Source organism: Zonotrichia albicollis, chromosome 30, assembly GCF_047830755.1.
Source record: "Zonotrichia albicollis isolate bZonAlb1 chromosome 30, bZonAlb1.hap1, whole genome shotgun sequence".
In the NCBI taxonomy this organism is placed as follows: Eukaryota; Metazoa; Chordata; class Aves; order Passeriformes; family Passerellidae; genus Zonotrichia; species Zonotrichia albicollis.
Window position 1 is genome coordinate 5,826,414 of NC_133848.1, and position 13,628 is coordinate 5,840,041.

Genomic DNA, 13,628 nt, shown 5'->3' on the forward strand with positions numbered 1-13,628 from the left:
AGCTGGTGCCATGCCCGGAGCGGGCAGCGATCGCTGCAGGGCTCTGAGAGCCGCTGGGGGATGTCTGTCTGTCTCTCTGACTGTTTGTCTGTTAGTGTGTCCTTGCTTCGGGCCTTGGCGTGCAGGGATGGGCCGCAGGCATTCCTGGAGCTCTTCTGGATCATAGATGGCGCTGGCCCTTAGCAGGGCTCGCAGCTTCTGGAGCCGATGTAGCTGTCCCCGAATCCTCCATAACCTCTGAATCCCCCAAAGCCACTGAAGGTTTGTGTTAGGGTTAGGGTTAGGGTTAGGGTTAGGGTTAGTGTTAGGGTTGGGGTTTTGGTTAGGGTTAGGGTTAGGGTTAGGGTTAGGATTAGGGTTGCGTTAGGCGGTTCTGGAGGGCATTGTGGTTTCCATGTCCCAGTTTCCCTTGATGGCCCCACAGAGGTGGAATATCTCCCCGGTGAAACCCCAATCTCCCTTGGAATTTGGAGTTCGGTTGGACAGGGTCCACATCCCTCCTGGCACAATGGACTCCAGTGGTGGAGCTGAAAGGTCCCTGTTGATTATCCAGCCCTGTTTCTGCAAGCTGGGTCCTGCTTGAGCCTTCCTGGAGGGACGGGTGTGAGTTTTCCAGGTAGACCCAAGATCTGACACAAGGGGGTGTTGGTTGAGCCTGCCAGAGCCAGACTGGCTTGGGCCATGGACGACGTCAGGCAGAGCTGAACGCGCTTGCCTCAGTGGCACAGGGGGCTGTGGCTCAGGGTGGCCGCCCTGGGCACAGTCGTGTCCCAAAGGATGCTCGGAATTCTTTGTAAGCAAAGCGAGGGATTAGGGACAGAGCAGGGTCTGTCACCTAATAATGGGCCACAGGCGTTCCTCCCATCACCTCCCATTGGTCCACGGCACGTTTCCACACCAATCTCCCTGATGTTGAGGTGTATAATTGTATTGCATCATTATCTCTTTGATGAATTTGTCAGCATGAATTCCTAATTACCAGGATTTTTTGCCACCGCTCCCTTTCGTGATGCCCCCAGGCCCTTTGAGAGATGTATAAAAGGTCCAGAGGTTCCACAGAGCTCTATCCACCTTCCACGGATTGACTCGTCTTATCACCTTGGTAAGTCCAAGTCTTCCCTCCTCTTTCCTTCTTCATCCCTGGCTTTCTCAGGGAATATTTGGGGCTTTCTGGAGGAACCTTTGGCTGTGGGTTCCTCTTGCTCTCTTAGAGCAGAGTTGGGATGGTTGGGGTTCTATGAGGGGACCAAGGGAAGCTTGAGGACTTTGCTCGTTTGGATGTCAAAGTCTTCTTAATTCCCAAGGGCAAGCAAGACTCAGGGATGGTGAGGGCTACCGGGGATGTGAGCAGGAATTTGGAGGGAATGGGACTTGGATTAGAATGCCTGGGATGAGCCAGAATGAGTCCTGGTATAGAGATGAGAGCAGCTGAGTTTTAGGTCGAGTCCTTGGTGTGAGCCATGGCCATGCCTTGTCTTGCAGCTCTACCAACTAAACCGAAGGATGTCCTGCTCCAGCCTGTGCGTCCCCACCTGCGGGGTGGCCACCCCGGCCCCTCTGGCTGACACCTGCAACGAGCCCTGTGTGCGGCAGTGCCCTGACTCCACGGTGGTCATCCAGCCCCCGGCCTCAGTGATCACCTTCCCCGGGCCCATCCTCAGCTCCTTCCCTCAGCAGAGCGCCGTGGGCTCGGCTGGAGCTCCCTACGTGGGAGCCGGCTCCGGGGGCGCCTTTGGGAGCCGTGGGGGCTACGGGGGCTACGGGGCCCTTGGTGGCTATGGAGGTTATGGAGGCTGGGGCTATGGAAGCCGTGGTCTCTATGGGGGTTGGGGCTATGGAGGCCGTGGAGGCTACGGCGGTTGGGGATGCGGAGGCTACGGAGGCTGGGGCTATGGAGGCCTTGGCAACTGCGGCTACGGCGGCTGGAGCAGCGGCCACCGCTACCTCAATGGCAACTGCGGGCCCTGCTAAGCCCCAGCTCCAGCGCGGCCTCAGACCAAGAAGAGCTCCAGGACAAACCCCGGCACATCCCGACCCGACTCTCTGTGGACCAAAACCCTTTGGACATGGCCAGGGTCTGCACCATGGGAGCCTGGTGCCAGCTTGGGAAGCAGCTCTGCCTTGTCCCTGTTGTTCCTGAGCATCCCCGAGGGGCTCCTGGTGCCCTGGTGGTCCCAGAGCCTCTCCTGGCGCTGCTGCTGCTGACCTGGCTGTGCCCAGGGCCAGGCCATGGGAAGCCCTTGGCCATGACCCTGCTCTGCTGCCCAGCCCCTCCTGCCCTCCCCCTGCAATAAAAGCTGTCTTGCATGGAAATGTAGACTCCTGGTTTTCCTTCATCTTGCCTTTTTCCTGCTCCCCAAATTCCTGGGTGTGTGCTGGGCTGTTGCAATGCCCCTGGGCAGTGCCCTGGAGCCCGGGCACAGCTGGCTCTGTGTGTCCCAGCTGGCGATGTCCAACCCCCAGTCCCCACAGCCTTGGGGATCCAAGTATCCCTTGAGGGGTGTCCCAAGGGCAGGGGGCTGGTGGTGGGTTTAGGGTAAGGCTTAGGATACGTATTTGAGTGGGAAATAAAAAAGGATCTGGAGATCCCAGAGGTACATGTGTCCTATTGAGAGAAACGATGCCTCCAGTGCTGTAATAAACACACCAGCTTTACCACTTACAAAAAGTTGTAGAGTTTGATTATTTCTGCAAATCACCTGGTCCCTCGGGGGGCTCCATTTGTCCCCCAATTCCGACGTCCCTGGGGCTCCAGGCATCCCTCAGGGGGTGTCCCAAGGGCAGGGGGCTGGTGGTGGGCTTAGGGTAAACCTTAGGATATGTATTTGAGAGGGAAATAAAAAAGGATCTGGAATTCCCAGAGGCACGCATGTCCTATTGAGAGAAATGACTCCCACATGCCTCCAGCGCTGCAATAAACATATAGGCATTTTTACAACTTTCAAAAAGTTGTAGAGTGTGTTTGTTTCTGCAAATCACTGGGTACCTTGCGGGGCTACACTCGCTCCCCGGTCCCCACTGTTCTGGGGCTCCAGGCATCCCTCGAGGGGCTCTACTTGCTCCCCAAATCCCCACTGCCCTGGGGCTCCAGGCATCCCTCGGGGGGTGTCCCAAGGGCAGGGTGCTGGCGGTGGGCCCGGGGCTCCTTTGGGGCTGCAAAGAGGAGCCCAGAGTGGGCAGGAGCCGGGCAGGGATGGGTAGAGACCCCATTCCAGGGGCTGGGCAGGGTCCGGCTCGGGGGGACTCTGCTGCCGGGCTGGCATGGCCAAGGACGGGCAGGAGGAGCCCGGGCAGCTGCCGGGGGCTTCTGACCCACTGTGTCCAAGCGGGGCTGCCCGAACCCTCCCGGGATCCTCCCAGAACCCTCCCGGGACCCTCCCGGAACCCTCTGGGCCGGGCTTGTCAGCGGATGCGGAGCAAAGAGCAGCCGAGAGAGGCAGTAAACATTGCAATGCGAGGCAGCTTTTATTGTCGTGCAAGGCAGAGGGGTGGCACTGGAACGGGACCCCAGCCGAGCGCTCCCTGGGTGTCCCAGGGTGGGGACACGGGCAGAGCAGGAGCCGAGCTGGGGCCGTGCCGGGAGTGGGCAGTGATCGCTGCAGGGCTCCAAGAGCGGCCGGGGGATGTCTGTCTGTCTGTCTGTCGGTCTGTTGGTGTGTCTTTGCTTCGGGCCTTGGCGTGCGGGGATGGGCTGTGCGCGTTCCTGGAGCACTTCTGGATCACGGATGGCGCTGGCGCTTAGCAGGGCCCGCAGCCACTGGAGCCGCCGCAGCTGCCCCCAAAACCTCCGAATCCTCCATAACCTCCAAGTCCCCCAAAGCCACCGGAGCCTCCGGAGCCCCCACGGCGTCCAGAGGAGCCACCAAAGCCGCCTCCGATGAAGGGAGCTCCGGCCGAGCCCACAGCGCTCTGCTGCGGGAAGGAGCTGAGGATGGGCCCGGGGAAGGTGACCACCGAGGCCGGGGGCTGGATGACCACCGTGGAGTCGGGGCACTGCCGCACACAGGCCTGGTTGCTGGTGTCAGCCAGAGGGGTCGGGGTGGCCACGCCGCAGCTGGGGACACAGCAGGACATCCTTGAGACTTGGGAAGGCTTCTGGAAAAAAGAGGCAAAAGTGTGAGGGAGGAATTGCATGGAAGCAGACAGAGAGTGATCCCCAAGAGGCTTCGGAGAGCTGCTCTTACCTGGGTGATGAGGAGAGTCAAGTGGAGAAGTGCGGATGGAGCTGTGCAAGGAGCTCGGCCCTTTTATACACCCCAGAGAGCCCCGGGCATGGTCTGGGGGTGCGGACAGACCCCCCCTCCAGTAATTACGAATTCTCGCAGAGACGCTCCATAAAGTGAAGGGACGCTGAAAAATTCTGTCATCCCCCCCCCCCGCATTGTGGACATTGGTGTGGAAAGGAGTGGACAGGAGAGAGGAGCTTGCCAGGACAGCCATGACCCATCATTACATGACAGACACGGTGCTACTGGAGTTCACTCAGCTCACAGCCCCAATAAACCCAGCTTTGTCCCTAATCCCTCACTTTGCTTACAAAGAATCTTTTGGGACAGGGCTTAGCCCAGCCCGGCCGTGTCCCTGTGGCAGCCGTGCCCAGCTGGGCCTGTCCTGGTCCAGTCTGGCTCTGAGTGAATTGGCCAACATCCCCTGGGCCAGTCTGGCTCTGAGGGGCTCAGCCAACACCCCCTGGGCCAGACCTCGGGTCAGCTGGGAAATCGAGAGGAGAGCTTGGCCAGGACCCAGGCTGGAGGGTCTGAGTGGTTCTGGATGTGCTCTCTGCTCTCCTGCTCCTCTCTGTAGGTCTCTCCTTACTTGTTTATCCCACTCCTGATCCCACCCGTGTCACACCCATCTGTGTCTTGATGGATCTTTGGCGGAGCTTCATCTGACATGGGATCTCCCTTTCTGCTTTTTGCATCATCATCAGCTGAATTGGGGCCTCAACAAATCCTCCAGTGGCACCAAAATCCCTTTGGGATTCTCCCTCCCAGAACCCTCCATGCCCAGCCCTGTTCCGTGTGGGGTGACCCTCCTCGGGCAGGACCTGGCTATCTGTCTGTCCGTCTGTCCGTGGTCCCCCCAGCCTGCCCCGCTCCAGGACTCTGTTCCTGTGCCCTCCCCTGCCACGTTTGGCGTTTGGGATGCGCCCCGAGTGGGTGGGATGGCTTCTCCCTCCCGGTGTCCCTATTTAGCAGCCCGTAAAAAGGATTAAGGACAGATTAAGTGCCGGCTGTGCCATTTCAAAGTGCTCCTGAGTGATGCCCAAAACTCCCGTGCATAAGCAAAGAAGGGGATTAAGGACATGTCATGTCGGGGTTTATTGGGGCTCTGATCTCAGCTTCAACAACAAATCATCTTACACACAGTGATTGGTCATGGCCTGTCCCTTCAGGGCCTGGTGGCTCTCCAGGGCACCTTTACTGGTTCTGGCCTCAATTAATACAGATGTTATTACCTCATGTTTCAGTTTGTGTCATGAGGTTTGTCCGCTTGAATTCCTAATTACTGGGGGTTTGCCCCCACCCCCTGGACGGTGCCCCAGGCACTCTGGGGTGTATAAAAGGTCTGAGAGCTCCACAGGTCTCCATCCCACTCTCCTCACTCGAATCTGCTCATTGATCGCTGTGGTGAGTGCGAGTCTTCTCTCTGTCCTCTCTTCCTCCTCTGCTCTTTCCCCGGGGAGTCTCTGCCTGTGGAGCTCCCAAGGAATCTCTGCCTGTGGTATTCCCAAGGAATCTCTGGCTGTGGATTTCCCAGGGAATCTCTGGCTGTGGATTTCCCAAGGAATCTCTGGCTATGGATTTCCTAAGGAATCTCTGCCTGTGGATTTCCCCGGGAATCTCTGGTTCTGGATTTCCCAATGAATCTCTGGCTGTGGATTTCCCAAGGAATCTCTGTCCCCGAACTCCAGCAGCCATCTTGGGCCAGAGCTGGGATGGTTGGGGTTCCACCAGCGGGCTCAAGGCCCCGGCGATCCTGGTGGTTGGGATGAGGGAGTTTTTCTTCATTCCCACGGGCAAGCAAGACTCAGGGATGGTGAGGGCAGCAGGGGATGTGAGAAAGAATTTCTGTAGACTGGGGCTCAGATCAGAACACCTGGGATGAGCCAGAGCGAGCCCTGTCACAAGGGCTCCAGGTGGGCCAGAGCAGCAGCAGGGTTTTGGACCAAGTCCTTGGTGTAAACCGTGGCCGTGCCTTGTCTTGCAGCTCTACCAACCAAACCGAAGGATGTCCTGCTCCAGCCTGTGCGTCCCCAGCTGCGGGGTGGCCACCCCGGCCCCTCTGGCTGACACCTGCAACGAGCCCTGTGTGCGGCAGTGCCCCGACTCCACGGTGGTCATCCAGCCCCCGGCCTCAGTGATCACCTTCCCCGGGCCCATCCTCAGCTCCTTCCCTCAGCAGAGCGTCGTGGGCTCGGCTGGAGCTCCCTACGTGGGAGCCGGCTCCGGGGGCGCCTTTGGGAGCCGTGGGGGCTCCGGGGGCTATGGGGGCTTTGGGGGCTTTGGAGGTTTTGGGGGTTATGGAGGTTTTGGGGGTTATGGCAGCTCTGGCGGTTATGGCAGCTGTGGCCGCGGTTCCCGCTCCTTCGGGGGCTCCTGCGGGCCCTGCTAAAGCCCAAACCACGGCGGAGCTCAGCGCTGCCCCTGCCCGCGGGCTCCTCCAGCAGCCCCTGCTGCCTTGTGCCCCCTGAGCCGGGCTGAAGCTGCAGCCCCTGCTCAGGGCCGGGCCGGCAGCCCCGGGGGCTGCAGGGTCCCTGTCCCTGCCGTGTGACCCTGCAGAGCCTCGGCGGGCGCCTTTGGCCTTCCCAGCGCTGCCCCCAGAAGCTGCCCCCTCTCTGTGTGCCCCCAGCCAGCTGTGCCCAGTCTCGGCTGCGGCTCTGCCCTGCTCTGCCCAGCCCCGAGCCCCGGTGCTGCCCTGGCAAGGGGCAACCTCTGGGGTGCAGCCCTGGGCTGTGCCTCGCTTCTGCTGCTGCCTTGGGATTTTCGTGTTTCCATCGCGTTGTTGCTGGTTTGTCTCTCGCTGACACCACCTGTGGGTTTTTCATTCACAATAAAGAATCTGCATTGCACAAAATATTTCTTTTGTCATGGATTTCTTCATCCTGGCTGTAAATGAGTTTCTAACTGAGGGATGGTGTGGGAAGTCCTATCGTGGAATCACAGGAGGGTTTGAGTTGGAAGAGTCCTTGAAACTCATCCCATTCCACCCCGTGCCATGGGCAGGGACACCTTCCACTGTCCCAGGCTGCTCCAAACCTTCTCCAACCTGGCCTTGGATGCTGCCAAGGATGGGGCAGCCCCAACTTCTCTGGGAAATCCATCCATCCTCACAGGGAGGAATTCCTGGCCAATGTCCCACTTAAACCTCCTCTCCGTCAGTCTGAACCCATTTCTCCTTGTCCTGGCACCCCATCCTTTGGGAATTTTCTCTCCCCATGTTTCTCATTGCCCCTTCAGGTCCTGAAAGACCACAATTGGGTCACCCCAAAGCTTCTCCAGGCTGAACCATCCCAGCTCTCCCAGCAGAGCTGCTCCATCCCTCTGATCCCATCCTGGAGCCTCCTCTGGGCTCTCTCCTGGGCTCTCTCCCTGAGAGTGTTTTCCGAATGCTCCTGAAGCTCTGGCAGCCTCAGGAATGTGCCCATTCCCTGTGGAACCTGGGCAGTGCCCAGCAGCCTCTGGGGGAAAAATTTCGCTGATATCCCACCCAAACCCAAACCTCCCCATTTTTTCTTTTTTTTTTTTTTTTTTTTTTTTTTTTTTTTTAATGTGATAAAGGAAAACAGAAAATGCATTTCAGTCCAGAAAATTTATTTGGAAAGAGAAGTTTTCCTACAATTCTGGAACAAAACTGTACAGGACACAAAGAGCATCGTTCCGGGGGGTTCAGCGAGGCTCTGGCAAATCACCAGCATCCAAGGGATGCCTCCTGTAAAAAACGGGGAATTTCCCTTTTTTTGGCAGGGTTGCCGTGTGCAATTCCGAGCATTTCAAGTCACCTCTCTAAGCTCAGTGCCAGTGAAAAAAAAAATCCGCGATAAGCCAAAGCGCGGCGGGAGCAGACGGCTGCGCCGCAAAGCTGCGGGAGAACAGCTCTAAACTAAGGGGAAAAACCCGCTGAGATTTCACCCGGAATTTCCCTTTCCCCGGGCTCAGCACGTCCAGCGCTTCCCGGAGCGGTAGGAATTGCAGGGATGAGTCCATTGCGAGGAGTAGCTGTAGGAATATTTGGGGGCGCAGCGCGGCTCGGCGCGGGCCACCACCGGCGCTGCCACTTTGTCCCCCGCTGTCACCTCGGCGGCCACCGCGGCCTGGGGCTCGCCCAGGGCCACCTCCGAGGGTTCCGAGGCTCCCACGACGGTTTGCTGGGGGTACGTGGTGAGGATGGGCCCCGGGAAGGTGACAACCACGGGCGGCGGGTAGATGATGACCCGAGAGTCGCCGCAGGTCACCACGCAGGGCTCGTTGGTGCTGCTGGCCAGAGGTTGGGGACACTTGGGCTCGCAGGGGGTGGCACAGGCCAGCTGGGTGGAAGCCATCGCCTGGTGGTGCTGGGGGAGAGCCTGCGGGGGTAAAAAAAAACCCAAAGAAAGGTCCAAAAGAGAAGCAAAGGTCCAAAAGCGAAGCAAAGAACTCCTGGCAGCTCTTGGATGTTGCCATTTGGGTCTAAGAGATCGTCGGAGGAAATTGGGATAGAGACAAAATTTGAGGGCTGGTTTATTGAAATTTGGCTCTAAAAGATCGTCCGAGGAAATTGGAACAGAGACAAAATTTGGGCATTGGTTTGTTGACATTTGGATCTAAAAGATTGTCAGAGTTAATTTGGATAGAGACAAAATTTGAGGGCTGGTTTATGGACATCTGGATCTAAGAGGTGGTTAGAGGAAATTGGGATAGAGTCAAAATTTGAGCAATGGTTTATTGACATTTGGCTCCGAGTGGTTTTTAGAGATAATCGAAATAAAAGCACGACCCAAGGGCTGGTTTATTGACATTTGGCTTTAAAAAATCGTCGGAGAAATTTGGGATAGAGACAAAATTTAAGCGCTGGTTTATTGACATTTGTCTCTAAAAGATCGTCAGAGATAATTGAGATAGAGACAGAACTGGAGCTCTCGTTTGTTGACATTTGGCTTTAAGTGGTTTTCAGAGATAATCGAGATAAAGACACAGTGGAGAGCTGGTTTATTTGGCTCTAAGTGTCTTTTAGAGGTAATCGAGATATCTCTAAAAGGACATTGTGCTCCTAAACTCGGAAAAAGACGAGAGTTGAGCACTCGGCTATTGACATTGTAGGAGATAATTCAGGTAAGAACAAGAGCTGATCGCTTGTTTGTTGACATTTGGCTCTAAGTGGTTTTTAGAGATAATTCAGATAAAAACAAGAATTGCTCTCTTGGCTGTTGACATTTCTTTATAAGATCTTGTTAGGGATAACTGAGATAAAAACAAGAATTGCTCTCTTGACTATTGACATTTCGTTTTGAGATCTTTTTAGGGATAACTGAGGCAAAACCAAGAATTGCTCTCTAGGCTATAATTTCCTTTTAAGATCTTGTTAGGGATAATTGAGGTAAAACCAATAATTGCTGTCTTGATTATGGAGATTTATCTTTAAGGGATCTTCGGAGTTAATTAGGATGCAGTTTTATCTCCCACTTTTAACTTTCCCGCCCAGATTTGTTCTGAATTCCTGTTAATTTCCCCCTTCTCTCCTCCTCCCCCTGGAGCAGAACTCCTCCTCTTTTCCTCCTGTGCCACCTCCCAGCCCCGGCCCTTGGGAGGAATTCCTGAGGACGCGCTCGAACTCGTTCCCACAGCGCCTCTGTTCCTCCCACACTTGGGAAAAAAAAAAAAAAAATCCGGATTTTCCACGTATTTCAGCGTGGAAAAATCAGCTTTGCACCCTGCTTAATTTTTGTATTATTTTCCTTGCAGATTCCCGTTGTTTTTTTTTTTTTTTTCTCTGTGTTTTAGCACGAAAATATTCTGCTAAAACACAGGGGAAAAAAGCAAAAGGCTGAGAATAAGTGGGAGTGTTAAGTGCTCGTTTAATAAGCGAAACGTATAATTAAAATATTTATATAATATAATATATATGTTAAATTATTTCTATGGTGATATAATCAAGCCAAATAAGAAAATTGCATTTTCACCTAGGGGAAATTAATTCAATAATGTTTATTTCTTCAGGTTAAATCCTCACATAAAAGCCTGGTGCAGCATCAGAATATTTTTTTAAACTTGTAAATTAAATTTATCCTTTTGATAATGTAAAAAAATTTCAAAAATACCCATGCAGGGCATTTGCCTCCGAATTCCCTTAAGTTAGAACGCAGCACTGACCTACAGAAATGCTGAATTTAATCTCTGTGAAAGCGCTTTAGAATTGTAAACCACTTTTAAGAGTTAGAAATGAAAGTCATTGGCACAGTTACGTTAATAATCCATAATAATCACTTGGTGTAGCTCGCTGTGGCTCCAATTAAATTAAGGATGAGCTGATCCAAGCATCAGCAGAGCTGCACCGAGCTCAGTTCCAAGCAGGATTTTCCACAGTTTTCATTAATTCCACCCTGAACCCTCTCCCCGATCGTGCCACGAAACCAAACGCGAAGTTAAATCCATCCCCGAAACTTTCCCAAATACTTTTTCCACAGTTAAAAGACTGAAATCCTCCTTCTCCCATAAATCCCAAAAGCCCCGCTTTGACTTTCGCCCCCTTTGCCCAGCACGAAAAGCCCTCCTAAATCAGAACCAGAACATTCATGCAGAGCTCAGCCCCGATTTTGGGGAGAAATCCACTCAAAAAGCAGAAGGAAAATTGAGGATTTTAGCGCCGGACTTACTCAGAGAGGCGGAGAGGAGGAGTCGGGAGAGGCAGTGAGGAGATGCCAGGGTGGAGAGGGGATTTATACCCTGCCCCGATGGCCGGGGGCGGCTGAGCCACCCTTTGCTAAAGCGCTTTAATGACTCGGGAGCCGAGCCCGGTGCAGGGATCGCTGCTGGAGCCGCAGGAATTGTTTTGCTCGCTGTTTATGATTATCTAAAGCCGCGTTGGGCAATAACCCCAAAAATGCAGGTGGCAACTGGCCAGGTCTTTTCATCTCGGAATTTCCTGCTTTTCTGCTCCCGGTTTCATTAAGAGGTGAAAATGCAGCGAGAATTAATGAGGTTTTTTAGATTATCTTGGCTAAAAGCTGGAGCGGGCAGGGAATCTTGGAGAGCCAGGGTGATTTTCATTATGGAAGCAAAACCTGACGCAGGGAATCGTGGCCGTGCCTTGTTTATCAAATCTGGGATTCTTTCCCGTAATATTGATGGGATTTACGAGTGTGCTCCTAAATCAGGGGAAGAAGCTGCTGCAAAGCTGAAGAGCAAAGCTCGGGGTTATCTTTGGAATAAAAACGAAGCCGTTCATGAATTATGCCAATTGTGAAGTTTAAAATGAGGAGCTTGATGAAACACTTTCCATAATTTATCCTTTGTGAGGTCACAGCAGCCTGGATCCTCTAGGATGTCATTACCGTGATTACCACGAAATGATTTCCCTGGATGACAAACTCGCAGAGGTTTTGAGATCCTCTTTGAAATCTCATTTTCTGATGTCTCCGGAATATTCCTGATAAGCTCCAAAGCCCTGCAGGATATCTGGAGGTGCCTCATAAAATCAGAATATTTCTTGGGATGCCACAAACCCCAGGATAGCTTTACCTCGTCTCAAGGTGGGCATTTCCAGGCGCAAAAGTTCCCCCCGGAGGGAAGAAGGATTGAAAAGGGAAAAAAATGGAAAAAAGGGAAAAAAGGGGTTAAAGCACACGGAGAAAATGTGAAATTCACCCCTCGGAAAGGATTTCAGCTCTCTTCAACTGATCAGTTTGGGATTTCCCAACCCAGGAACCGAATCCGGGCTGGAAAAATCCGTCCCTGGAGCACAACGGGATCAACTCCTCCCAAAATCACCCGAAATGCAGCAATTTGGAGTGGAATTTTCTCTTTTCCATCCGCGATTTGTGTTGTGCTCCTGTGCCTGCAGTAGGTTCGTCAGGAATTGTGGGGATGGATCCAGACAGAAGGAGGGGAGGTTTAGGGAGGATTTGGGGAAGGAATCGTTCCCTGTGAGGGTGGGGAGGCTCTGGCACAGCTTCTCCAGGGAATTTCTGGGAAAATCCATTCTCAAAACTTTCCCAAATATTTTTTTTTTTCAGAATTAAGAGACTGAAATCCCTCATTCTCCCATAAATTCAAAGCCTTGGAAAAGCCCCCGCTTTGATTTTTGCACCCTTTACCCGGCACAGAAAGCAGAGCAGGAAAGCGCTCCTAAATCCCTCAGAACCGGAATATTTAAGCAGGGTTCAGCCCCGATTTTAAGGAGAAATCCACCAAAACGAAGAAAAGTGTCCGAGGCCAGGCTGGAAGGAGCCGGGACCGCAGCAGGGGTGGAACTGGGCGAGTTTTAAGTCCCCTTCCAACCCAAAACCATCCCGTGAGTAACAAAGGCAACAAAGAGCGGGCGCAGACTGCAAACCCCACAACACAGAGCCTTAATATCCATTAATCCTGAATTACTGTAGAAAATTACATCCTTGCGCAGGGCAGGGGCAGCTTTACTACCGGTTCGTTCGGTTTTTTGTGCCCGAACCGGTTCTGCGGGGCTGCAGAGCCGCGGGGTTCGCTGCTGAGGCTGAGTCAGGAGCTCTGCCTGACGGAGGAATCATCAAAGAGAGGATTTGGGGTGGGAGCGGCGCTGCCGGAGCTTCGCAGCCCTCGCTGCCCCCGCTTCAAAGCGTCTCTGCCCGCTGACATCAGCGGCACCAAGCTGGCATCATCAGCAACAATTCCGCCCATCGGGTAATTAGCGGCAATTAACGCCTCGCTCCCCGCGCGTTCTGCTCTATCAGGAGTTCTGATTTCGCAGGGAAAGCCGGAGAAACCCCAAAATCCAGGCGGTGACCCCTGGTCCGGTCAGGGCAGGGAGTGACCTCGGTTGGTTTTGGGGGGTTGCACAAGAGGTGGCGGCTCCTGGGTGGGGAAAACTTCCCAAACCCACCCAGGGAAAGGTTCTTGGGCTTGGTGGAACCCAGAGCATGCCCTGGGAAGGGGTTCTGGGGTTGGTGGAACCTGGAGAACACTCAGGGAATGGTTCTGGGGTTGGTGGAACCCAGAGAACACTCGGGGAATGGTTCTGGGGTTGGTGGCGCCTGGAGAACACTCAGGGAATGGTTCTGGGGTTGGTGGAACCCAGAGAACACTCGGGGAAGGGTTCTGGGGTTGGTGGCACCTGGAGAACACTCAGGGAAGGGTTCCTAGGCTTGAAGCACGCTTAGGAAATGGTTCTGGGCTTGGTAGAACCCGGAGCACGCTCAGGGAAGGAGTTTTGGGGTTGGTGGAACCCAGAGAACACTCAGAGAAGGGGTTTTGGGGTTGGTGGATCTCAGAGCACATCCTGGGAAGAGTTTTGGTGTTGGTGGAACCCGGAGAAGACTCAGGGAAGGGTTCCTGGGCTTGGAGCAGGCTTAGGAAGGGGTTCTGCGGTTGGTGGAGCATTGAACCTGGAGCATTACCGCGAAAGGGTTCTGGGCTTGGTGGAACCCAGAACACGCCCAGGAGAGGGTTCTGGGCTTG

The 13,628-nt window shown here is 54.2% G+C and overlaps 3 protein-coding genes across 4 annotated transcripts; 2 read left to right on the top strand and 1 right to left on the bottom strand.

Moving 5' to 3' along the window:
• The first annotated feature begins 1,503 nt into the window (after positions 1–1,503).
• Positions 1,504–1,971, top strand: LOC141725585 (claw keratin-like). 2 transcript variants are annotated; one of them, XM_074529508.1, is made up of 2 exons: positions 1,504–1,792; positions 1,841–1,971. In XM_074529508.1, the coding sequence occupies exons 1-2, from the start codon at positions 1,504–1,506 to the stop codon at positions 1,969–1,971; spliced, it is 420 nt and encodes a 139-aa protein (XP_074385609.1). The 2 variants fall into 2 exon arrangements, with proteins under 2 accessions (XP_074385609.1, XP_074385608.1); XM_074529507.1 differs by having other exon boundaries at positions 1,504–1,971.
• A 4,251-nt stretch (positions 1,972–6,222) lies between these two features.
• LOC141725572 (claw keratin-like) lies at positions 6,223–6,615 on the top strand. The gene has a single exon (XM_074529468.1). It carries the CDS (start codon positions 6,232–6,234, stop codon positions 6,613–6,615), a length of 384 nt encoding a protein of 127 aa, XP_074385569.1. The 5' UTR covers positions 6,223–6,231.
• A 1,197-nt stretch (positions 6,616–7,812) lies between these two features.
• On the bottom strand, positions 7,813–11,461 carry LOC106630154 (uncharacterized). Its single transcript, XM_074529509.1, has 2 exons — positions 10,853–11,461; positions 7,813–8,566 (listed from the first exon to the last, which is right to left on the bottom strand). The coding sequence occupies exon 2, from the start codon at positions 8,540–8,542 to the stop codon at positions 8,156–8,158; it is 387 nt and encodes a 128-aa protein (XP_074385610.1). The 5' UTR covers positions 8,543–8,566; positions 10,853–11,461; the 3' UTR covers positions 7,813–8,155.
• Positions 11,462–13,628: the final 2,167 nt, after the last annotated feature.

Bases quoted from the DNA above. Each gene is read 5' to 3' on its own strand.
- LOC141725585 (XM_074529507.1), top strand. From the start codon at position 1,504: ATGTCCTGCTCCAGCCTGTGCGTCCCCACCTGCGGGGTGGCCACCCCG.
- LOC141725572 (XM_074529468.1), top strand. From the start codon at position 6,232: ATGTCCTGCTCCAGCCTGTGCGTCCCCAGCTGCGGGGTGGCCACCCCG.
- LOC106630154 (XM_074529509.1), bottom strand. From the start codon at position 8,542: ATGGCTTCCACCCAGCTGGCCTGTGCCACCCCCTGCGAGCCCAAGTGT.